Genomic DNA, 25,811 nt, shown 5'->3' with positions numbered 1-25,811 from the left:
TGAATAAAATTTAGGCACCAAATGGGATTATGCAGGCTTTATGTACTTTCTGTCTATTCTTTGGCTTTGCTCACTGAATGCTAATTTTGTTTGTTTTATTTTAAGGGAGATCTTTGATGAGCTGCTGGAAACAGAAAAGAATTCTCAGGCACTTAGCATGGACGTGGGGAAGACCACTCGCCAGGCCTCGTGAGGAACAGACTCCTGGGTTGGCAGTGTGCACTGCGTATTCTTTCTTACTGTCACCCACCTCACTCTCCTCTGCTCGAGGAGAATTTGGAACTCTACTTGATGCGGGAGCAACAAACAGCTCAGGGCCAAACCAAACGACGAAAATTGCAGTTGCGCAGAATGCTCCATGCTAATTGTTTTATGGCAACTTTGGTCTCATATCTGTAGCTGATTATCCTCTTTTTCTCCTACAAGAGTAGCACTTCCTTTTGTCTTAGGAATACATGTTGTAAATATATATATATGTACATACACACACATATATGTGGAATGAATGGAGCCTTAAAGAGTTAGGGTGAGCCACCAGAGTATGCCTGCTCAAAATTAATAGCACAGCAGTTTGGAGAAGAAATGAAGTTGTCACAGAGTCCATTCTCCTGAGAAATGTGTGGAAATACACATATCAGTTGGCATTTAGTGTTTATGTTTTTTGAGTAGTTTCACTCAAGTCTGTAATCTTTCATGTGTGTTTCTGATTAGTAAAGTTCACTGGAAAACCAGCTCTCCATGTTACACTAATGACAGTTTGTCCTCCTTGCAAAGGAAGGGCATTTCTGCCACCTGACTTGGGGGCTTTTTTAAAAAATTATTTCATGGATTTGTAATGCTTTTGCTGTTTACATGCAGTCCCAAGAAATGGATTGTTGGTGCTCGGAATATGTTATGGTCCCACATTTGGTATTCATTGTACACTTTATATTTTCTTTAAAGAGACTCCTTCACACAGTGTATTCATTGTATATCATCTGTTATTATTATGGTGGTGAAGATAGAATCTTTTCTTTTTCTTCTGTATCATTCTTCCATGGAGCAAGCATTACCCTAACAGATTGCAACCAAAACTTTAAGAGGTAGGAAACTAATGTTGTCTCATTTGGGACCCCCCCGCAAGGATACTTAAGGATAAGGAAGAAGGCTAGCCTCTCTGTCTCTCAAACATAGAGACATCAAGAGGAGTATTCTTGTATTAAAGCTAAAACTCTGCACCACGGAAGCTAAAAGCCCTACTGCAAGTATAAAGTAAGTACATAACCTATAGGATAAAGCTTGAACATTTAACCATTCGCTGTCTAGCTTTGCCCTTAAAATAGGGTGGGAATTAAAATGTGATCCGTTTAGGTAACCCCAAGAACTAACACATAACACAGGTGTGTAATATATTTATCTTACTTTTTGGGTGCTTTGAGTTGAAGCTAAATGGAGATACAACATTAAGTGCTACATTAGTCATGATGACATAACCAGTTTGGTTAAGCAGCTTGTGAAACCATATAAAGAATGAATCTGAGAGTAGAATTCTGTCCAAAAAATAATTGTGTGAGCCCAGGAATCATTAGGATCACACAGAGTTAGGTATAGCAAAATGAAGCCTTCAGTATTTTCTTTCATTTTTTATTTTTCTTTTTTTGTAAATGAGAAGATTACTCTTCAGTTCTGTGGTAGGGACAAAACCATATCATTTTCAAGGGGAGAAAACATTTTGAAGTCAGTCATCACAGAAGATGCAGCATCTTTTCTGAAAGATTGCCTTCAGAGGTCTCCAGCCCCACTCGTGAACCTTGGATGTGTCTGACATAAGTTACCTCTTCTTAAACTTTGAATCTTTGAATCATAAACAGCCCCAGTACTTCTGCTTAACTACTGACAAAAGCTTTGCTTCCTACCATTTATTTACATCTTACTCTAGTGAACATCCCAAAATGATACGGTGGTAGGATATGCGGGAGTAGTAGAGAACAGAGTAAAGTATTTGTTTTAAAAGCTCACTTTTTTATGTTTTGATCTATTTCCACTGGGGAGCCTTTTGTTTTTCTTGAAAATAACTGGTTTTCTCATAAACAAATGAAGTGGTGATCAAATTCTTTAGCTATTTATTCTCTTCCCTGTGTCTGTATTTGAGAGCTTTGAGAGGTGCTGTTAAAAAGGAATGATTTGAAGTGAGGGGTACATTAGGGCATAAAAAAATTAGAAATAATGCTATAAGCCTAGGTTGCCCAAGAAGTACCCTCATTTGACTTGCATTTCATAGCTTGTGTGTATGTATGGTTTAGAAGTACACTTGGCTCAAAAACCTAATTTGATTTGATCTTCATGTCTTGGGAGGGACTTACTAGTTGACAGTAGGTTAGTGGGATAAATGAGTTATCTCGCTGCTCATATACTTGCAAGTTTGGGACTTGAATTTTCCTTGTTACCTATTCATTGTTGTATCCTGGTCAGCTTTCCTCTCTCCCTTCACTCTTTTAACTGTTATCCCTTTTACAGAGTTACTTTTTCATTTTGGTTCAGTGAAGGGTTAATGACTACAGATGGAGGTTTCAGCTGGACCATGTTGATGGGGTTTGTTGTTTTGTTTTGAGCTGACTATATATTTAAAAATTATAAGTGGATAATATTTTTTGTGCAGTATGATCAGTTTGCTCAGCATTGGGGGGTGGGGGCATTTGGCATGTTGGGGCCAAGAAGGGACAACTTACATAGGGGCAGAGTACTTCAGTCCCAGGTAGCCTGCACAATGACTAACTTTCCTATTTAAAATACCACGTGGTTACAGTACTTTAAATGACATTGAATTGGAACTTGATAGCGCTTGGTTCTGCACACAGCTGAATTTTTTGGAAGGGAAAACTAAACTGAAATTCAAACTTCTCATCAGCTAATATTATGGAGAGTTGGAAAGTTGCATGTGGCCAGATGCTATCTAGTGTCACTTTAGTAACCATGAGTATAATTTAGGCCTGTGAGGAGATACTTTTTTATGGGGGATGTATTTATGTGTGTGTGCACATAAGTTTTGTTTGACCAGGATAGAAAAGAAGCAAATCCATGACTTGTTCTTCTATTTATATTTTGATTCCAAAAGCTATTTGTTTACTTGGCAGTGGTCTGTTAATTTCAGGCCTAACTTAATGGTTCAATAGCAGATATAACAAATGTAAATGTGTTTACATTTTAAGAAGTATGCAGTGATACTTAAAGATCAGTTAATTAACTCTGGGAGGCAAACATTAGACTACACGTTTCTTTATTTCTGTCTGATCAAATGTAAAATTCTTCTAAAAGAGAAGCTTTAAGAATTAAAACCGCAGCAAGTGAATTCATTACTTTACTTGTTCTTCCATACTGCAGTTCCCATTATGTAACTATATAACTATAGCTACAGCTACAGATACAGTTGTATAATGAAAACTATTTGGACACACCTCAATTAAAGAGATTCTTGGCAGTGCCTGATACATAACTGAGCATTATGAGTGCAGAGAGCACAGGGGAGGACAGGGTGGAAATATAAAGAAAAGTAGTTTGTAAACTCATTTGTGGTCTACTGAAAAGAGATTGTATTAAAACAAAAACATTGCCCTTCTTGCCCTTCTCTGTCCTCTGAAATGACCAGTGGATGCTCTTAGTCATCCAGCCTTTTTGTCCCCCCCATTTAATTGATCCCCTTAAGTAGTGTCTTGTTTTAAATCAGGGAAACAGCTAGGTCTCCAAGTACAGGTGGATCTTGTATAGATGAGGAGATTTTTACAAAGATCAACAACAACCCAGTACCAGATGCAAGTCACATAAGTGTCCCCCAAAATTAGATCTGTCCTTTTCCTCCCCATCTTGCTTTACACTGAGTAATGCACTCTTTAAATGTACAAAAACTAAACAGAAATCTGCCCTCAAACATCCTTCAATTCATTACTTCAGAATTCTTATTTTGTCTCTCTTGATGTCTTAACATCTGGAAAAACATTCTTTTTAATTGGGAAACTATAGTTTGTTAGGCCTTGAGAATTTTGTGACAATTCTTTTGCTGTGTCTCACCACAATCATTGACTCCTTTGTGGCATGCTTTGATTACTAGACTTCAGGCAGTCTATTTCGTTGTATCATATTTATCGACAATGAGTACATTTTCCTTACCCTGTGTGCTGTGTCTAAGGTTTTGAATAAAAAGTGTGCCAGTATGAATATAAGCAGTTGATTTTGGTAACATTGGGCTTTAATGTACACAGCATAAGAACAGACTGGATGGAAGGTCTGGATTAGGATCCAAGTCTGTTAGGTCATCTGTCAGAACGAGCCATTGGCTAACCTGCTCTATTTCAAGAACAGAGAGGGTGCAAAGAGTGAGACTGCATGTGGGTGTACATGCCTCTCGTCCCCAGGTTTCCCTCCGCCTTCTCTGGCCTGTGAGTGTTTGTTTATGCTACAGAGAGAAAAACAAGAAGTAAGCTTTCTACACTTTGCATAATTGAGCCACTACCAGGTTTGCTGGCAGCTTTGGCCACGTGATCTGTGAGGTGATTTTCTTTGTGTTCAGAGTGACTTCTGATTCTTATTCTTTGTTGTTTTGTATGGAGCGGCACTTTATCTGTGTTTTAGCAGAACTGTTCCTCTGTATCCTTGACGGTTTTTCCTTGTTTGGGTTTCCTTTTTAAATTATGCATAGAGTTTTTTTGTGTGTGAAATTAAAGCCTTTATTAACCTTGTGTTGGTTCGACTGTTATTTCTGAAAAGGACATATTCTTGCAGATACTTAACCAGTTGTTGAAGTTGTGGAAATCACCTTGCATTGGCCTTCTGACTGGGACTTCCATGGGGCACTGTTAAACCGCAAAGGAAGTGGACTGGCAACCCAACGTATGCCCAGAGTCAGAACCCAGTGCCGTTGTTTTCATCTGGGGAGCCAGTGAAGCTTTGCAGAGGGTCCGGGTAATGGCTTGTAACCCGGCACTGGCCATAGCTACGCTCTTCCTTTGCCTCAGTAAGAGTCGCAGAGAGGGGCTGCAATGGCATTTGCGTTTCATACTCGCCTTTAGGCCTCAAGCCTAGACCCAGTGGATATGTCGCTCTCACTGGGGACTGGTTACTGAGTGTTGTGAAACCTATTGGGGCCATTCAACTCTCTCAAAGAAGGGATCCCCTTAACTTACCACCTGAGGAAGGCTGTGAGGAAAATAACGTGAACAGGAAAGCCATTAGTCTAGGAAAGGTGTAAAACTGCAAAAGGCTTCAGCCCACCTGCCATTAATAAGAAAAGCCTAGGGAAGGCTCCTCAGAACGAATGCTCCACGGAGCATTTGGCTCCTCTTCTAAGAAGGGAAAGCTCCACAACATGATGGTTAAAAGTGCTGCAGCCTCCCAGGATAGAAAAAATGCGACCACCTTGAGAGCTGAAATTGGGACGTCCTTAGGGAAGCACCATCTTTATGGAGGAATGGGTTACAGAAGTGGTGTTGCCACACTGCTGCTCACAGGGACAAGTGTAAAATTTCAATTAGTACAGGATTAATACCAGTAATGAAAAGACGAAACTGCAAGCAGGGTAACCAACTGCCTTCACAAACACAGCTACTCTTGCTTCTCAAAATAGTCCTTTTGCTTTCTTGAGGTTTTGTTGCTTCCATCGAGGCAAGACACAGAAGGCATCTGGAGTCATCCCCAGGGCTTTGGTGAAATCCTCGACAGACAGGTGCTCCTAGAAGGAAGCAGAGGGCAAATATTACAGTCTTCCCCAAGGTTTATTTGATGAGTCAAACAGGTGTGGTAGAGAAATCAAATGACCAAAAACAGGCAATGTGGGGAGAGCCAGCAAAGGGACGGGGAGGAGGCGCATGGCATGAGGTCCAAGAGACTGATCCCTGAATGGGAGCCTAGTAAAAAGGACGGTGACAAATTGAGGTAGATTGAGCTCCTTTTCTTTTGACCAGGGTCAAGTTGACATTAATCCTGAAATAAGAATTAGGACATTTACTTGATTAAGGAGTTGCTTCTCTTTCCAGGTCTTAGTTTTCCTCTCTATAAAATGGGAGAGATTCCTTAAAGATCAATTTTTGCTTTGTAATGCTTTTATGGGGGTGAAAATAATATATGTGAAAGGGCATTGGAGACACGATCTCTTGTTCATCTATCTACTTAAACTGTGACCCTACAGCTAGGAATTACCTTTCTAGGCCTTGGATATCTTCAGCCATAAGATGAGGGGAATGCCTGAAATGACCTTGGCTCCCAGCTAACAGGATATTACAGTGATACTATTAAAGGCAAGCTAAATGCCCTCGAGGTAAATTCAAATAAGAACCCCAAATTAAAGCTGCTTAAACCAGCCTTCGAATCTGCTCCCCCAGGCACCAGGAGAGGACAGGGTGGAATGAAAGCAGTGGGTTTCTTTCCAACCTTGGGCTGCTCTGCTATGGGGAATTCCCCTGCAGGACGCTGTACTGACTTCTGCAGCGAGCCCCGAACTGAACAGCTTCTTGGTAAACACCTGCAGATGGATCCCAAGCTCAGGTGAGTCGGATGCCCCAGTTCTCTAACCTGTCATTAGCTTTGCCTCCAGCCCCTGGGCATTCTCTCCTCAAGACTCTTGGGAGCCCTCCCCACTCCCCCAGTCATGGCAGTGGAGCGTCTTTTTTGGAAGAAGAGAAACATGTGAGTGAGTGGTTTAGGCATCAGTGGATAGGGAAGAGCTGCCAACCCCAAGTCTGGAGCATTCCCCTCCCCTGCCAGGTCCCTCACTACTGTGGCTGCACAGTCCTGGCTCTGCAAGTGGCTTCAGGTTCCCTCTCTGGCCCAGCCAGGCTGGCTCCGCAGCTTGGTCAAGACTTCTGGACTTTGACCCCGGGGCTAGATAGCAGGGACTGCCCATCCCAGTGGACTTGTATCTTTCCACGGGTCCTGTTCTTACACCCTGTAGTCCTACCAGCTGATTACCAGCCTCACCCATGCCCACATCCGCCTCTCTGTGGCTTACTCATTGGTGCTCAAACACAGATTACCCTCTTGATACTGCCCACAGGCAGACCCACCACCCCACTGTTCCCTGACACTGGCTCCCCTCTTGAGTTTGGAGCAGGCTGAGGTCTGAAGACCTCTCCCACCCTCACCACTTGCCACTGAACCCCCAGTTCTCCCACAAGAATGGATGCTACTACCACAATAAAAAATCTAACAGACAACTGCTTTTGTAAAAAGGACCTAAGAATTCCTAGACTACGGTACTTCTGCCATGATGGGGTTGTGTCGGTTCTGTTTGCTCCATTCAAAATTAGCAATCCATTTAGCCTCCTGTCAGTCAGGCTGAAGCTGCGCTACCAGATAGGTCTGCTCTGGCGCCTCCCAGACGCCTCAAACCCCGCGGCTCGCCCTGAACTCATCACCCTCTCTAAGCGCAGTCCCTCCTGGGTTTTTTATCTCAAAGAACACAATTTCCCCCTCTCATCCAGTACTTACCAAGTGTCATTGATGTCACCTCCTAATATTTCTCTAGACCATCTCCTCTCCATCTTCTCCAACCCCATATATTCTAAGCTCCCGTCTACCTCTCAGCCTGACTTACAGCTGCTGCATTTGCCACCTTCCAATCCATGCTTCACCACCAGCTTTAGTGCTTTTTTAAAAGTGTAAACTTGACTGCCACCCTTTTGCTTCAACCATGATGGCTCCCTTGCACTGCTAAGATAGACACACCACCCCTAATGTGGCATAGAAGGCACTGCTCAGTGCGGCCCCTGGCCCCCCCACCCCCACCCCGGCCCACTGTCCCTCCCCAGCTTGTGTACTGCCACCGCGCTGGCATTCTGCCCCACCCTGTGCTTATTCCCTGCCTCTGGGCATCATGTATGCTATTCCCTTCTCCAAGAATAACCCGCTCTGCCTGAATAATTCCTCTTCACCTTACAGAATGAAATTTTCTCTGACTAAATCAGGTTCCCTTTTGTAATCCTCTTCATGGCACCTATACTTCAGCTTTGGGGCACTCATCTTCACTGAAATTCAATAACACGTAATCTGGCTCCTTTGATCTTTCTGCACTGCGATGTAACTTCCCATGAAAGGCAGAGACTGGGTCTGCTTTGTTCACCAGCTCATCTGCAGGGCACAATCTGGGGGTCAGTCAGTGTCGCCCAACAAACGGACACGCCATAGCTCTTCGTCCTCCTGCTCGAGTCTGACTCACCTCTTTCCTGCTGGGGTCCACACCTGGGGGGAGCTCCTCCACTGGCTTGTTCACCAGCTGCTCCAGAGGAAAGATGGGTAGAGGCCCAGAATTGAGGTTGCTGTTAGCATTGAACACATCCGGTGTAGGGCTGGTGATATCCTAGGGAAGAAAAGGAAACCACTGGTACTTCAGCTGGTTTGTGGCTGCCTCCCAGGCTGCCTTTCTCCCTGAAGTCCACATGGATCCTATGGCACCTCCTTCAGGACATCATCCATGAGCGCTCACGCCCCATACACACACTCATAAGAACACAACAGATAGGCTTGGACTCACAAGCTAAAGCTTGATGGTCTGTATGCAACCAAAGCCAGTGGGGGAGAGATGACTTTTGTTTTATGACTTATGAACTTCTCAATGGCTTCCTCCATATGTTCAAGGTCTATCTTGGACATTTATGATCTTTCTCTTATCTGTTGTGAAATTGTCACATGTAAAGTCACTTAGCCTTGACCTAGCTATCCTTTCCTGCCTGTTCCATCAGTCCACCAAGAAAGGTTTACGAGTGCTCTCAGCTTGTGGGTGGGGCCAAGGAGCCATATGTGTTTGCTGATGACCTTGGTGTGCTTGGGAAATCGCTGTCGTGTTCTGGACACATTTCTGCCAAGTCTACTTGGCTTGTTTCCCGTGCAAGCCGGTGAACTTAAAGGAAAGGTTTTGCTTTCATATTTCCCTATCCCAGGCCTAGCGTCTACATACATGTCTATAGCTATCTGAAAGATCAAAGGAATTGCAGTTATTCTACCTGTAGACGGGAGCCCAAGGCTGATAATGTCTCCCTCCTAGTAGAGAAATTATTTCTCAAAGGGCAGCCTGTGGACTAATGGCATCAAAGTCCCTGCAGTTTAATTAGCTTCCCTCACCACCACCCCCAGCTCCCCATCATCCAGACTCGTATGCATGATAAAAATTGGGAACCATTTCACTAGGGAATGGAGAAGACAAACCAACTAGAAGCATTGAAGTGAAGCAGCAAGAAGACCTCCATGAGAAGTGGGAGGAAACGGAGGGAAGGAAAGCCCAGGACAGGAGCGTCTTAGGAACTTCCCAGCTCCCACAGCTGATTATGGTCAGCTGGCCACCTGCCCCGTACCCCGTACTCACAGTAATGATGTGACCCCAGTCCCCAGAGTTTCCAAGCTCGGCTTTCATGTCCTCGTAGGATTTGGCATTCTGTACATAAAGCAAGCAACAAATGAGACCTGGGTCACAGCAGAGGAGACAAAAGACCATTTTCCTTCAAGGGTTGAAAGGAGGCTGGCCTAGGGCCCGGGGGTGAGAAGGGGAAGAGAGAGTTGGCGGAGGCTGGAGGAGGTCAGGTGGTGATGGTGGGCACTGAAGGGGCTGATGGGTCAGAAAAGGCTGAGTGGGGGTTATTTGTCCCAGCTCAGCCCGACATGGGGACACAGAGGAGTATGACCTTCTAGGCTCAGAGACCCATGGAAGCCACTGCTTGCAAACTTGAGAACCCTGCCTACATTGCATAGGTGCCAGGGGACCCTGGGGGATCTGGGGTACTGGGGGGCTCCTCTCATAGCCTGGAAGGAACCGTGCCACAGAGGAGTGAAAAGAGTCAAAGGGGCCGTGGCTCCATGGGGAGCCCCATCTCCATATCCCCGGGGCCTGGCACTAAGCACGCACATCATGAGCTTCAGTTATATGGAAGGAAGGAAGGAAGGAAGGAAGGAAGGAAGGAAGGAAGGGAGGGAGGGAGGGAGGGAGGGAGGGAGGGAGGAGGGAGGGAGGGAGGGAGGGAGGAAGGGGAGAGGGAGAGAGGAAGGAAGGAAGGAGGGAGGGAGGGAGGGAGGGAAGGAGGGAGGGAGGGAGGGAGGGAGGAAGGACCACATGTGTGACCCATTTTGCTTAGAATTTAGAGCCAGGAAGGCATGTGTGTGTCCTTTAGACCTGACATGTTTCACCGGGCACGAGGGTTCCCTAGTACTAACCCGTAGAAGTTTCTGTGATGATGAAAACATTCCCTTTCTGTGCTGTCCAGTATGACAGCCACTAGCCACATGAGCCTACCAGGCACTTCAAGTGTGGCTAAGGAGAAATTGAGGCTTCAGTTTTGTTCGATTTTAATTAATTTAAATTGTAGTCAGTACAGCTCCAACAGCTTGGAGCTAAATCTAGTGCACAAGTCAGGGGCTGTAATGAGCCTGGGTTTCAGTAGACTTTCATCTCCTGAGCAGGGGCTCAGTGGTCTTACTGCAGCCTGACTTTTTATTCTAAGGCCCCTCTAAGCCTTTTATAAATATATCACATGTCGTCTGTCACCACAGAACAGACAAGCCTGGGAGTCTGCCCTGCCTTGGAGGTGTGCCATGAAGAAGCCAGCCAGAGAAGGGTATGCTGGGCTGTAAGGCCCAGGGCGAGCTGGGGCCACTCACACTCCACTTAAAGGGATCCCACGCCAGGAACCAGCCCGTGAAGGTGGCAGGCTCGTGTCCTTGCTTCACCACAATGATGGGGGTCTCAGGGTCCCGGCCACTGGGGTGGGTCTTGAGGTATTCCTGCACGGTGATGGCTGCAGCTTTCTTCTCGTCCTCATTGGCATGCTTCCCGATCCAAAAGAAGACCTATGGAAAACCCGGAGCTCCATCAGTCCTTCCTGCCCCCCGGCCCCACAGGACTCTGCCTGGTTCACCCAGGCTTAGATGCCCAACAATGCATTGGACTTGGGCTTTGACTTTGCATCTGGGAAACGAGGAGGTTGGTGCTTTCTACTTAGTCATTCTGCAAATGCATGCCTCCCAACCTCTCCGGAGCCAACGCCCCTCCAAAACAAGGCTCTGCTACGTGAAACGAATTTGACTTTGGGAGAAGATACAGCCCACACAGCAGCCCATGCAGGAACATCCCTCCCTACCTGCCTTCTTCTTTCTGACACTCCTCTTGTTCATAATGCTGCTCGGGAAAACATATATGGGAGCCAAGAACATGTCAACCCTTTCCTGTCCCTAATGCTGCTCTTTCTTGGCCGGGCCTGGGTCCCACCTGGTCCCAGACATCCAGCAGGAACACGTCATCCTCTTCCAAATCATCCTGAGTGAAGTCAGGGATTTCTGTGGCCCGGAAGCACCCGGTCTGGTTGGAACATTCAAAGAGCCGGGCAGTGACGACCACGTTTTCTTCCTGTAGTCTGTAGGATGGAGGGAAGACTGTGTTGGCAGGAAGGTGTGGGGGAAGGAAAATCAAGGCCACAGAACTTGGAGGGACTCTAACATGGAAAGCCACCTCCTAAGAAAACGCTCTTTTTCTGATCACATCCTGCCAAGAGTCCAAGAGTGCTCCACGGGAGACATTCCTACTGCTTTTCTAGAACATGCATTCTAGTGGCTCTTCTCTCGTCCTGTTAGGAAGTTCTGTCTGATACCGCCCCTCTGTTACTCCTGGTGCTACTGCAGTACATGGCCTTCCTTTTGAATTGGGGGTCATGGACCCTCTTCAGAAAAACCGTTGGAAAGAGGGTTTACGCTGGTCCTCCTCAGCATCCGGGTCCTGTGTCAGCCTGAAGGGCAAGGGCTGGGTGGGCTCTGACATCTTCTTCCCAAGGGTAAACCTATAGCCCTGCCCCTCTCTTCGAGCGGCCTGCTATGGCTGTGAACTCCCTTAGCCAGGGAAATACCCCGTCAGGCCCCGGGCAGACCATGGTGAACAGCACGGACACAGTCCCTGTGCCCAGGAGGGTCCGAGGACATGTACTGTCCAAGCTCATCCTGTGGCTTTGGGAGTCTGGCACACAGGGCCCTAATCCATGCCTGCTGCAGGCTCTGGGCCATGGGGATAGAGGTCTGGGAGGCTCTCCAGCATCGGAATGTGAGCTGGAGGCAGAGGGACCTCACACTTACCTCTTGGTGCTGGCATAGGGGGCCTTCCCGCCCAGGGCGACCCAGAAGTTGGCTGGCTCCTGCCCTTCCACCACCACTTGCTTCTCCGTCCGGGAGATGGTGTTGGCAACCATCTTGGCCATCTCCCGCTCGTCCCCACTACAGCCCTGGGTAAAGGAGGGTGGGGAGACGGTGCTGGGGGAAACCATCTCTAATACCAGGCGGACCCCCACCCTTCTGAGCTCCCGGGGCTGCAAAGGCTCTCCTAGATCAGGACCCCAGACCCATGGCCAAGGCAGAGACAGTTGTCCCATCCTATCTTCTGTCCCTGCCACTCCAACGAATAGCAGAGGAGACAAGAGATTCTGCACACTCCTTACAAGGCAAGAGAAGGATTACAAGAGGCTCGTTACAGAGATTGATGGAGAGGTAGTGATAGGCGCCGGGATAGAGAGGTCCTAAGACATAAAGACAGACCAACACTGGGACAGGCAGGGGTGGCCAGAGACCAGCAGAATGAGAGACTGACCGGACACAGAGGCAGAGAATCTGAGGATGGCCAGACCCAGAGTTGAGGAGGAGGAGGAGACAGGGCTAGAGACTGTGGGGGGGCTAGTACACAGGGCCTATTTGGCCAGAGGCTCCCGTCCTGATCCAGGTCTGCTCTGCGGCTGGGAGACCTGCACACACCTTCCCATACCACAGGTAGCAGCAGGACGGGGTCTTGAGAATGAAAACGTCGTTGGAGTTGAGGGAGGAGGCCCGGGCTGAGACCTCGAAAGCCTTGGTGTTGTTGCTGCTGGTTCCCCGGACCTGGAACAGCCTAGTGGAGGGCACAGGCTCCTGGCTATTAGCCCGGGAGGTGCCTCCCTGCAGAGTGGGGAAGAAGCAGCAGTAACTTAGAAGAGATGGGGTGATTAGAGGGGCACAGACCAGAGACGAAGAGAGGCTGGAAAAGGGTCTGCCTGCCCCTCCGGGTCTGCCGATTTAGCATCACCAGATTCATCTTTCCAAAACACTGCTCTGGTCACGTCACTCCCCTGCTCAGAAACCTTCCATGGTTCCCCACAGCTGAGAGATTAGAACCGAGCTCTTCAATGGGGCCTTTGAAGACCCCACACGATGAAGGTGCAAAATGCCTTTCCAGACTCTGCTCTCTCCAAACCCTGCAGTTTAGCTTTCAGGCTTCTCACTGCTCCCCATGGCTCCCTTCCTCTGGGCCTTTGCCCTTACTGTAGCCCCTGCATTGCATGCCCCCATTATACCTCTGCTGAGCTCTTCACCTGACTCCAATGACCTTCTCCAAGCCCCCTTTCTACTATGCCTATTCCCAGATTACTGTATTCACACTCCCCTTTGAACTCGACTTATATAAAGTACTTAACCACATGGTGCCTTGGGCTATAAGCTCACTGCTCTCCCAGCAAGATGGTTAACAGTATTAGCATGACATTCTCCTCCCCCCTTGGCACTTTGCCAGAAGGCTGTGTGCTTAGTAGGTGCTCAATAAACAGACAGTGCTTAAATGAATTCAGGAGATGTCTATTTCATTATGTTGGAAAGCACCAATGCAGTTTGAACAAGTCCATCGTGTACGCAAATCTAGCCAAAATAATTTCCTTTTTCATGTAGAGGATCTGAGTTGGGGTGTAGAGAGAGAAAGAAACAGTGCTTGCACATGCTAAGTGCTCACTACATGGACTTTTTAAAAGTATTGAATGGTTGTGTCTATTTTCAGTTCCATGTGGTGACGGAACCTCAGTCCTCTCCTACGGAGAATGGGCTTCCCCTAAAGCCCCGCCTCCACCCCAGCCCCGTCCCCCATCTCCTGGATGCCCACCCCGCCTCAGTTGCAGGCACTGCCAGGCACCTCAGTCCAGCAGCCACACCTGGTAGACCACCATGCGTCCTTTGAAGATGGACATGAGATGAGATGGTTCCTTGCCCATCGGGACCCGGATCTGGACCGGCTCATTGTTGTACTGCTGGTCCAGGATGACAGCCTGGTAGGCCGAGGCTGTGATTTCATCTGGGCTGGCCTGGCTGCCCTGGGGTGAGCAGGATAGAAGGCGTGGGATGGGGTCAGCCCCCGATTCTGGCCCTGTCCCCGCCTTCAGCAACAACTCCATCCTCAATTCTGATCTGGCCCCAAACCCAACTGTCTTCCCTACCGAACCCCACCCCGTACACAGCCAGAAACCCAGCCCGACCTAGACTGTAGTTCTGATCCCAGCCCCACAGTCCTTTCCCAGCTCCAGCCCATCCCTGACCCACCTGCGACCCCAGCCTTGACCCCAAATCTCCTCTCCTCCTTACTGTCCCTTTCTCAGGGTTCACCTTTTCACCATGGCTACCACATCACTCACCCCCAGCACCTAAGCATCTCCCTGCTCCCTAACATCTGGGCACAGAAACACAGTCAGAGCAGGTGAAGGGAAAGAAGGCCATGGAAATGGGAAGGCAGACTCAGAAAATCAAAAGGGAAAAGGGCTGTGAATGGGGGTACTCACAGTCATTGGGATTTCACAGCCAAAGCAGTCCCAGAATGAAAAAGGGGTGCGCCCCCCATCTCCACAGGTATTCAGCTCAAGGGGGATGGCCCCTTGGCAAGGGTACAGGGGAAGAGGAGCTGAGCTGCCTGTGCTCTGGACAGGGTGGGAGGGGCCTTACCTGCCAAATGTAAAGCAGGTAGTGCTGCTTCTCTCCGATGAGGTAGGTATAGAGCAGCAGGTAGCAGTCGCCCCCAAAGAAGTGGCCCAGCCACTTGGAATCCACAGGCACCAGCTCTAGGTTCTCAATGCGCCACACCTGGGGCGGGTCCCAGGCTAGCGTGAGGTCCAGGACAGGCTCCGCCAACCCCTCCCACTCAGCCCAGGCCTCCCTTCCCTCACCATACCTGCACCTCCCCACTCCCGTCGTCTACCATCTTCTGCTGTGCAGCCACCTGAGGCTGGATATGCATGGATGCAGCATCAAACTTCACCTGCTCCACCTTGGCTGGAATGAGGGGAAATCATGACACCAACGGTCACCAGCTGAGGTCCCCCAGGTCCTCACAACAGCCCTGAGCGGTAGCTATAATTCTTAGACCCATTTTACAGATGAATCAGAGAGATTCAGTAGCTTACCCCACCAAGGTCACACATGACACAGTTATAATACAGAACCATATCTACCTGCCCCTAAGAATCATGCTTCACCAGGGCCCCCAAGGGAACCAGAAGAGGGACAACACTTTTATCCTCCCCTAGGTGCCTGGCACTGAGCTTGCCCTCAGCCAATATTGTCTGGGGAGAGACTGAGCTGTCTAGAGGGACCCCACCCCTTTCCAAAAGAAAGGCAGGTCATTCTCAGCTCCCATGTGTGGCCACTCTTGAGTTTCTCCATGTCCCCTCACATCCCCACCCCACCTGGGGAGCACAGACCAGGGTAAAAGTGCGCATGAAAAAGGTGTGGCTGGAAGGAGGACGGCAGGCAGGGCTGGGTGCTCTCCTGGCCCCACTCCTGGCTCCCAGCCCACCCTGCCTCGTCCGGCCCTCACCCACAGAGCCCACAGTGTGGGTTTTGCCCAGGCCTGAGGTCCGGTTGGGCACTGTCCACTTCTGGAAGAGCTGCTGGAAGACGGCGGACTCAGCCCCATCATTCTGCACCTCTATCTGCGTGCTTGGGGGGTACTGCTTGGCTTTGATAAAGTTCTGGGAAGAAAAGAGGGTGACTGGGGCTGTGTCCCACCCCTCGCCTCCACCCCTGTCCCCAGTGCAGGCCAAAGCCTGGCTCTAACCTCACCAGACCCAACCATGAACCTACCCCTGGTCCCAAGCCCAACCCCAACCCAACTCAGTCCCAAAGCTGACCCCCAAACCTACACTTACTCTTGCCCTAACCCCAAGGCCAAACCAGCCCCCCCACTTCAATTCTAACCCTGATCCTCAGCCCCCATCTCCAATCTTGAACCTAAACCCTAATCCAACACTGAGCCCAAGCCAGATAGGGTTACTAACTGCGGCCCAACAATGACACCAAACTCTGACTTGGCCCAGCCCCACGCTGACCCCATCTTCTCTGCGGGAAGGCCAGCCTCCATGTCTCCCTCCCTTCGCTGAACCCAGCTTGAGGTGGGAGCCCCTATCCTGAGGAGGTCCCCAGGTGCCCTGCTGGTTGGCTCCCTGGCATGCAGAGAACCCACAAGATGGCTGCACCACGGACACTCAGCGCCCCCAGCTGGGTCAAGCCCAGAGCTGCCCTGGCCTCCACACCCTGTATGCCCCAGCTTCCCTCTCCCCGAGTCTCTCTACCCTCTCCTCACAGTCTCCTCCTCCCCGACCCCCATGCCCACCAGTGCCTGGCTCATGGCTCCCTTCCTCTCCTGGGCATTGGCGTTCTTCCCCTTCCACACGTAGATTTTCAGCCCACCCTGGTCCAGAATGTAACAGTCCTAGAGGTGGGAGACAAAGACTCAGAGGCAGAGCCTGAGGGCGCCGCGGGGCTGGGCTGGGGGAGCTCTGGCACAGAGTCTTCCTCCTGCTCCTTTCCCGCCTGCTGGCGCAGCTCCAGCTTGGGGGAGCGTGGGCAGGGTTGGGGGGGTGGGGGCTGGGAGCCCAGGCCTTCTCACCTCGTGACTGAGCAGGTCTTGTGTGAGTGGCCGCGTGGCGACTTCCCTGACCACCAGCTTTCCCTCTGAGTCAGACACGCTGCAGGACAAAGGGATGGCATAAACCAGGAGGGGGCCAGCCCCAGGAAGCCCCCCAGCTCCCAGGAGGGGCCCAGCTGCGCACTCACTGGTACAGTTTGAGGGCGGCCTTGAGTGCGGGTTCCACCACCGTGTCAGGCACCGCGGGCTTCAGCTCCCTCCGCTTGCCCAGCACTTGGTTCATAACCTCCATCAGCTGCGGGGACGCCTTCTCGTTCTCCCCTTCGACCACGGCCACGTAGGTCCGCCCACCCCGCTCCTGGTCTCGTATCTCCTTGGCGAGGGTCATGCCCTGCAGGGAGGCCCCGGGTGACCCATGAAGACCAGTGAGGGACAGGGCAGCGTCCACCGCCTCAAACCGCGCCAGGAGACCCCCACCCACCCACAGCAGCCCAGAGGGGTGAGGCACCTCCCTGCTTTTCCCCTTTAAGAGGGTCCAGACTTTTCAGGTGCGTTTGAACAAACCAGGTGAAAACCCGCTGGGAAAGCAGGTTTCCTCATTGGTGGGAGAGTGTTTCCTGTGGACTTTGTGGGCATTCAGTTTTGACGTTGTTTGAAATTTGTGGTTTACTTTGCAGTTTTGGACAAAAGCGGAGCCCTGAAGGTCACAGTACTGTCTGTTCAGGCCCATATTTCTGTCTCCAGCCCAGCTCTCTGCTCTCATCTTATTTATCCAGCTTCCATGATAGCCCCTTTTTAAGATGTCCAAAACTGAACTCTAGATTTTCTCCCCAAATCTGTTGCTTCCCGATCTTTCCCCTCTCAGGAAATGGGACCCCATTCATCCCCACAATTGCTCAAGCACACTGCTCTGAGAACTGCTTCACCCCTCTTTCTGCATCCGCCATGCAACATACAAGTCCAGTGGATTCCACCTTCCCAGTCCTCACCTGACGGACAGAAGGCTCCCTGCATTCTCTTAGCCTTGTAGGCCTTTGCGTCCCTCAGAAGTCAGAGTGACTCAACAGCCTCCCGGGCACTGAGAACAAATCCCACCCCTCTTACACAACCTTCTGACCACGAAACGTGCCCCTGTAAGAGCTGCCCGCTCCTCTCCAAGCCCCCACCCCACCCCAGCCATTTCTCTCCTGCCTTAGAGCCTTCTCCCACCCACACCTCCTCCCAGAAGCCCTCCCAGAACCCACAGAACTGCACTCCCCACCCCTCACTTCTCAGTTATTCCCGTCATGTTTGTCTCCCCCACTGGACAGCCAGCTGGAGGCCAGAGCCAGAGCAGGGGTCTACCCACTTCATTCACCCCTGGATCCCCAACGCTTGGCAGAGGGTGTGCCACACAGCAGGGACTCATTAAATCCCAGTGGATTAGCCACAGGTACACACAAGCCAACTCCAACGTGCAAACATCTCCCCATACATGGCAGCTCAGATCCCCCTTCAAACACCAGCCCCAGGCAGCCAGGGGAGAGAGGCCTGGGGAAACAGCCACTAGCTGGGGGAGGCAGAAGTCTGGAAAGTTTGACTCTGGGGGAGGCCAGGTGCTGGTGTGCCGGAGCAGGTGGGCGCAGGGTGGGTCTTGTGGGCAGGGGTGCTGCATCGGATGGCTTACCCTGAGTCTCTCCATGCGGTTACTCTCCGGCCCGTTCCACTGGATGATAAGCTTCCCGAGGTCCAGGAGGAAAACGTCCCCACGGTTGAAACTCCTCCAGGACATTTCCACCTGGAGAGCCATGAGGGAGGAGCAGCCCCCACTCAGACCCATCATCCATCATCTCTTCCCCACCCTCTCCCTGCCCCTCACCCCACCTCGGCCTCTGCTCTCCACCAGGCTGGGAGCGGGGATAGGAGGCCATGCCCTAGGGCCCTGGTGAATGCCCACCTCTCCGGCCACCACGTTCCTCTTGCCCTTCACATGCAGCAGCCGCTGGACATCGCTGGAGTTGGTCTCCACATGCTTCATGCCAGAAGCCACACCCCCTTTCCGGATCCTGAGAAGAAAGGTGAGCTGACCAGAGAGAATGGGCTGGGAGATGTGCTCGGTCCCTGCCCTCCCTGATCCTGCCACTGGGGCCATCTGAGGGTCCGGGCTGGGACAAGAGTGAGATGCATGTGGCACCTCTAGTGCCAACTTTAAGGACATGTTCATCCGCAGGATCATTCAAGTGCAAGGTCGGTGTGTTGCCTACGTTTGCGTGACCCTGGCAGTGAGGGTCACCTTAAAGGTTGCACCCTAGTCCCTCACTTACCCTCAGTCCCTCCCCTCCTGAGAGAGAGGTCTGCAAAGACAGGTGCATGGTAATGTGGTAATGTGGAAAGACAGGACAGGACCCTGAGGATAGGGATTACAGAGAAGGAAAAGAAGGGACATGCCATGGACTGAACTATGTCCCCTCCCAAACTCACATGCTGAAGCCCTAACCCCCAGTGTGATGGCATTGGAGGTGGGGCCTTTGGGACGTAATGGATTTAGATGAGGGTAGGTGAGTCCCTGGGAGTGAGGCCTTTATGATGGAATTAGTGCCATTATAAAAAGAGACACCAGAAATCTTGCTCACTCTCTGCACCATGTGAAGACACAGTGAGAAGGTGGCTGTCTACAAGCCAGCAAGAGAGCCCTCACCAGCAAACGAAAAAGCTGGCACCTTGATCTTGGACTTGCCAACCTCCAAAACTGTGAGAAAATTAATTTCTATTTTGTAAGCCACCCAGTCTGTTTTTTTATCTTTTGTATGTTCTGTATTTTGCTATGGCAGCCCAAGCAGACTAAGACAGGAGAGGTGCCAGCTCAAATGTCCAAAGGAGTGGGTGCTGCTGTAAGGATGGCAAGAAGGGGAGCAAAACAAAAGGGAGGGGTGGCAACTGTAGCTAACTCGATAGTTCCTGGCCTATCCTACAGATCAGTAGCAACTTGGCTCCTAACTGTGTTTCCATCAGAAAAATCCAGAAGCTAGAACTTCAGACTTTTCAAGAAAAGCTGGAAATCTGGGCTTTTAGTGTGAAAGGTCTGCTTTAGAGAGAGGAGCAGTCATTTGCCTGTTGGTTAGAGGAGAGACTTGATGTAATGCCTTCTCTCAGCACTAAGCTCTCCAGAGCATTCAGATAGAGGGTGATTTACAAAAATTCACAGCACACAGAGATACAGAATTTGAGAATGGACTTTGGGAAGCCAAAGACAAAATTTAGAGGGGTGAAGACCAAGGATGGGGCAGCAGTAAAAATGGGGGAGAATGGAAAGATGAACACAAATCACCCTTGTGGGCTCCCCCCACAACCTCAGACCCCCTTCCCAGCTCCAGCTCTGCCCCCAGCCTCAGGTGACCCTCCCTGACTTGGTCCCACTCCCCGGCCTGCAGCACGCCCCTCCATACACAAGGCCCTGCTTGAAGTAGCCTCGGAAGGCATCGCTCTCGTTGCCCTGGACCTCGCGATGCTGGACAGCCTGGCCCTTCAGGAAGTCGTCCATCTGGGTGGTGTAGATAGCAGCTGCCCCTTGCTCATCCTGAGACGAGGCCCGGCCAATCCAGTAGTGGATGTCATAGGACAGTCTGCTACCTGTCTTGTGGATCTAGGGAGAAGGATGTCCAATGTACCCAAGGCCCTAGGCTCCCACAGCCCTCTCCCACCTCTCTGCTTTGTATGGTCTCCCATGCACATGGGGCCTGGGCCACAGATGAGCCCAGAGTTGTGGTCTCAGCTCTGCCACAGACCTTCTGAGACGGGGGCAAGTGGCTTCCCCTCGGAGACTTGCTCTTCTCCCTTGGCAATAACTTGGCTGGACTATGGCAGCGTTTCCCAAGTGATGTGCATGGACCATCAGAAGTCCGTGTGGTAATTAAAAGGTATACAGACAGATGTGTATATGAAACGATTATATAAATATTTTGTAGCTACTCTCTGTTCCGGATACGGGACACAGTTTTCTATTTATGGTAATGACATACAGCCATATTTTAAAATAAATGTATTTCAACTTAAAAAGTGACTTATATAAGGAAAAATGCAAATGTATTAGTGGTACAGGTGATACCAGGATGTCATCAAAACCAAGACAGTGTTATGAAGATGACTGTGGATTTGGGAAATGTGGGCTTGAGGTAGGGTGACATCCCACCAGCTCAGAAGGTCGCCCGTGACTCTAAATTCACAGGAAGTCACCTCTGCTGGGAGCTCCGCGGCCGAGGCAGGGAGAGCCTCTTACATCTCTGGCCCAGCAGAACTGCCACTAAGCTGGGCGCCTGGGCACACCCAGTGAGGACTGTCTTGGGGTGAAACCAGGCCAGCTCTGCCCACTGCCCCAGCCTCAAGTTTCCCCCCTGACCCCACAGTGGGCTTGGCTCTCTGCCCACCCCCACACCCCACTCACAGCCAAGACTATGTAGCAGTCACCATCGAAGAAGCTGCCAAAGGTGCTGGAAGGAACAGGCACCATCTGCATGGCCTAGAGAGAGAACAGAGGTCAGATGGGCCGCCCTGGACCACCCAGGACTCCGGGCTTCCTCCCTTAACCACAGAGAGAGTTGGGAGAGGCAGAGAGCCAGGAGGAGTAGGCAATGACCAAGCTGAGAAGCAGAAGGGATGTGAGGAGGGGGGCAGATAAAGGAGAAGAAGAGGCTGATGCCTGATGAGTGGGGACAGGTCACTTGGAGACAGGCATCAGGGGCTTCCATGCCACCAGGGCAGGACTGGAGGGCAGTAAGAGTCACCCCAGGCCTCTTCCTTCCCTCAGGCCTCTCCCGCCCCCGTGCCCAGACAGGCTTACCTCAATCCTCCATATCTGTATCCCAGGGCTGGTGATGTTGAGAGAACCTTTGACTTGGGCATTCAGTTTGGTCATGGTGATGAACCTAGGGGGGAACGCAGTGTGGCAGCAAGGCCTGAGGAGTGGGGAGCGCCCTGGGATTCAGCTGCTGCTCTCAGCCCAGCCTTGAGAGCTCCCAACAGTGCCAGGAGGCCAGGGCTCAGGAACCTGGAGGAGAGGGGGTTGCTCCCCCCCCTGCCCCCCGCCACGGGGCCCTGATTGGCTGAGGGCTGAGACCCAGCTCTGACCTTGTCACTCTCTTGCTCAAGCACCTACCCTGACCCTCTATCACCGTCTGGATAAAGCTCCCATTCCTTAGCCTGTCACTCAAGGCCCTTCTTAGTCTAGCCCAAAACAACTTTTCTTTTGGAGAAATGTTTATCAAAGCATGGCTGGTTAAAAAAAATCATACGGGTTTTTTTCTTTAAAGGAAAGCAAAGAATAACAAGGGATGCAAAGTGTATGCACCCAAAAGAATTGAAAAAAACAGATGTTCAAACAAACACTTGTACATGAAGTTCATAGCAGCATTATTCAAAGGTAGAAACAACCCAGATGTCTATTAACAGATAAATAGATAAACCAAAGGTTGTATATTCTCACAATGGAGTTTTATTCAGCCATAAAGAGGACTTATATATGCTACAACGTGGGTGAACCTTGAATACATTACGCTTAGTGAAAGAAGCCAGACACAAAAGGCCATGTATGACTCCATTTATATGAAAGACCCAGAATGGGCAAATACATAGAGATAGCCTGGTTTTCAGAGGCTGGGGTGGGGGCAGGATGGGAAATGGGGAGTGAATGCTATTGGGTATGGAATTTCCATTTGGGATGATGAAAAACATTCTGGGACTAGATAGAGTAGCGATGGTTGTGCAATGTCGTGAATGTGCTGAGTGCCACTGAATTGTACACTTTAAAGTGGTTAAAATGATTTTATGTGTATTTTGCTGCAATAAAAATGTATATGCAGCAGTTTCCTATTCCTTCCCAGCTACCCCCAAACATCCCTCAATCACCGTTCTGATGACTCACAAGATGTAGACCCCACAAGGACGGGGTCCAGGTTTGTTTGTCAGTACTGACTCCTCAGCATCTAGCACAGTGCTGGCACTTTGCTGGGTGAGTGAATGGATGGATGGATGGATGGATGGATGGATGGATGGATGGATGGATAGACGGACGGACGGACGGATGGGAGGATGGATGGATGGATGGATGGATGGATGGATGGATGGATGGATGGATGGATAAATGACACAGTGAACCTCTCCCATTGTGAACCACCCTCTACTCACTGAGCTGGAAGAAACTTCCCTTCCCCAAGCTTCTTTCATGGTATCTTGTATGGCACTTTTGGTTTTGACTTGTAGCTGTGTTTTCCACTCCAGCTGCTCATCAGTATCACTTGGGGAGCTTTTAATTAATACCAATGCCCCAGTGTGCAGGCCACCTCCCCAGGGATTCTGATTTAATTAGGCCAGGCTGGGGCCTGGGCATGGATACTTTATTTCCTGCTTTTTTGAGAGGGCATGGGTGCTTTTAAAACTCCCCAGTCATTCTGACATGAGCCAGGGTGGAGAACCACTTGTTCCCAGTTGTTCTCCCCCCTGGTTTCCTGCCCCTCCTCACCAGGGTGGAGGCCACCTCATTCCCCACTGAGCCTACCACCCAGCCAGTCAGAGTCCCCTCCATGAGTGCTCCTTGCACCGATGCACAATGAATGAAAGGTCACATGGCCCCCACGGACAGCCTGAAATCTCTATCTAATCTCTCTCTGCACCTTGACTCTGAGTCACCTCTTAGACCGCTCAGTCGTCCTAACTGGTTGCCTGAGTCACCTCTTGGAACAATGACCTGGACTTTTGCTGCTCAGAAACTCCCTCTTCTGATTCCTGAGAGGTGACCCTTCCTCGCCCTGGCATTGCGAAGATTGGGGGCAAGGTCTCCCTCCCTCGCATCTCATTAGCGCCCCCTTCAGGCAACCAGGGCCACCTGCCCATCGCCAGCTCTGAGCTTGTTAGGAGCCTCTTGTGCCTGGGTCCTGCCTGATGCCCCTGTAGCCAGTGGCCTCTTCTGCGAGGTCCACACACAGGGACCCCAAAGCTCCCAGGGCTCCTGGTTCAGTAGAACCAATTTGGGTACAAAGAAGGAGAATGTTTGTTTTATTTCAATCACCATCTTTGTCGAATCTCCTTTCCTCCAAGACAGACTCTGACCCTCACAAACTGTATGAACATGGACCCCGTTTCTTCGTCTAAGAGATGGAGGGGCCGACTAGATGATCTCTAAAATCCCACCATGGACATGCTCCGATCCGAGGAGTGAACAGCAGGAGGAATAGAGGGTAGACATGTGAAGTGCTTTTTCAGGGCCGCCGGATGGCTCAGCTGGTTAGAGAGCAAGCTCTCAGCAACAAGGTTGCCTGTTCAGTTCCCACAAGGGATGGCGGGCTGTGCCTCCTACAACTAAGAGTTGAAAATGCAACTTGACTTGGAGCTGAGCTGCGCCCTCCTCAGCTAGATTGAAGGACAACAACTTGGAGCTGATGGGCCCTGTTCCCCAATATTTCCCAATTAAAAAAAAGACACACACAAGAAAGAGTCCCTGTTTTAAAAAAAAGAATGTGCTTCTTGCCCCTCAGGGCAGATTCAGGGGATCAGGGACTTGAGAAATTGGGCGCTCTCCCTCCATAGAGATTGGGGGCATAGAGATTGGGGACCTCCAGCAGCCTGAACAGGGGGAGCTGGAGGAGCCTCCTCATGGCCAGGAATGGGCAATGGGATTCTAGGGAGTGTGGTGCCAAGAGTTCCCCCACCTCCAGCCCCATGCTGCTTCTCACCCTCCCACCCATATCCTTGCTCCTGCTGTTCCCATTACTGAAAACCCTCCCCCACCTTTCTTCACTTGGTTAACACTTCTAGACTCAATTTAGAACTTCCCAGAATTCTCAGGCTAGTTCAAGACCCATTGCCAGGGGCCCCAAGGCTTCCTAGACCGATGCCTCTCTTGGCCCCCTGATCACATGGGATGAAAGGATCTGTTTATAAGTTTGAGATCCCCAAGGCCAAGGACCTAGACATGTTTGTCTGTGTAGCCCTTAGCTCCTAGCACATAGTAGATGCTCAACAAATATTCATGATGCTGAAAAACTGAACCGTGGAATGGAAGGAATGGACCCTTTGGGGGCCCCGGAGGTACTTAGGGCTCCCACCCTACCAGGTCCCATCTTTCCTTTCTTCTCTGCTGCCCTGTTGTTCTTGGGGTTTGGACTCCAGAGAGGCCCAGGTGCTTTCGCTGCTCTTAGTCTACAGTCATGCAGTTCTGAACTGGACAGGGATGTGGCAGTCCCTGAAACAAGGACACCTTCCTACTTCCCCAGGCCCATGACAGCAGAGGGCGTGGACGCGCCTCAGCCCCCCAGCCTGCAGACTCTGTCCCCGCCGACCTGAGGAGGCCTGAGCAGGCTTCCTGGGAAAGGGGTGGTCAGTATGGCCCAAGATCCTGGCTTGGAATTGGCTCCCACCTCCCCTACCCCCGCCCCCATTTCAGCTGAATGGTGCCACCGTGCCTGGTGGGGCTGAGAGGATGAGATCTGGTGGAGGGGAGAAAGGGCAGATATGCAGGCCAGCGTGCCAGTGTGCACCAGGGCCAAAGGGCCCTGAGCCATCAGTCCCCTGCCTCTGCCTTTGCCAATTCATTCACTGATGGCTGTTGCTCATACTCTAGGATCCAGGAGGCAAGCGCCCTGAGGTCCCCAGAGTATTGGGGGAATGATGACACAAAGAAAGAAACCATTTCAGAAATGGTTTTTTTACCCAGAAGAAATGGGTAAAAAATGGGGGCAGCAGAGAGGGGAGTGAGGTCAGAGTGACCAATTAGTCCCAGTGTGGCTAGGACTGTCCAGGTTTTAAGTCCAGGAGTCTCATGTCTCCAGATTCTCCTTAGTCCAGGGCAATCTGGGATGGTTGACACCTGCATTGAGGTGGGGGCTAGTGGCAAGTAGGGGTCTGGAAGAGCAGCTGTCTAGGGTAGAATCTGCATGATTCTTTCCTTGGAGGCCCAGGAAGCCACACTGGGCTCTCTGCTCTTCCCAGACTCTGCAGAGTGCCACGCCTCTCCCTTCCGCCACTCCAAGGTGTTCCAGGAGGCCCTAGATTGCCAGAGAGAAGCAGGGGACCCCATCCTGTCCTCCTCCACCACCTATGGTGCCCATGTGTCCACGCAGGGTTACCTTACCTGGCTGGGGGAGGCAGCTGCCACCTGGAGATCTCAGGGAGTTGTGGCAAGCTGGCTGTAGGAAAGCGA

At 50.6% G+C, this 25,811-nt stretch overlaps 2 protein-coding genes across 7 annotated transcripts in view; one reads left to right on the top strand and one right to left on the bottom strand.

Annotated features, from left to right (window-relative positions):
- The window catches only part of USP37 (ubiquitin specific peptidase 37), a 77,264-nt gene extending 72,552 nt beyond the window's left edge, over nucleotides 1–4,712 (top strand). For all 6 annotated transcript variants that reach the window (XM_074313360.1, XM_074313372.1, XM_019741852.2 and 3 more), the window contains one exon: nucleotides 106–4,712. In XM_074313360.1, coding sequence (XP_074169461.1) covers nucleotides 106–193 — 88 coding nt within the window. In that variant the 3' untranslated portion in view covers nucleotides 194–4,712. The remainder of the gene's footprint in view (nucleotides 1–105) is intronic.
- Nucleotides 3,246–25,811, bottom strand: VIL1 (villin 1). The gene is made up of 20 exons (XM_019741853.2): nucleotides 25,743–25,811; nucleotides 21,459–21,543; nucleotides 21,063–21,137; nucleotides 20,068–20,264; nucleotides 18,579–18,687; nucleotides 18,309–18,419; nucleotides 16,831–17,033; nucleotides 16,664–16,742; nucleotides 16,388–16,486; nucleotides 15,593–15,746; nucleotides 14,948–15,048; nucleotides 14,722–14,859; nucleotides 13,941–14,099; nucleotides 12,742–12,921; nucleotides 12,073–12,218; nucleotides 11,219–11,363; nucleotides 10,612–10,800; nucleotides 9,326–9,394; nucleotides 8,183–8,323; nucleotides 3,246–5,701 (listed from the first exon to the last, which is right to left on the bottom strand). Exons 2-20 carry the CDS (start codon nucleotides 21,531–21,533, stop codon nucleotides 5,588–5,590), a joined length of 2,484 nt encoding a protein of 827 aa, XP_019597412.2. The 5' UTR covers nucleotides 21,534–21,543; nucleotides 25,743–25,811; the 3' UTR covers nucleotides 3,246–5,587.

Source organism: Rhinolophus sinicus, linkage group LG01 (genome assembly GCF_036562045.2).
Source record: "Rhinolophus sinicus isolate RSC01 linkage group LG01, ASM3656204v1, whole genome shotgun sequence".
Classification (NCBI taxonomy): domain Eukaryota; kingdom Metazoa; phylum Chordata; class Mammalia; order Chiroptera; family Rhinolophidae; genus Rhinolophus; species Rhinolophus sinicus.
Note: the sequence above shows the minus strand (reverse complement) of the source record. Positions and strands in the feature narration are given on the sequence as shown.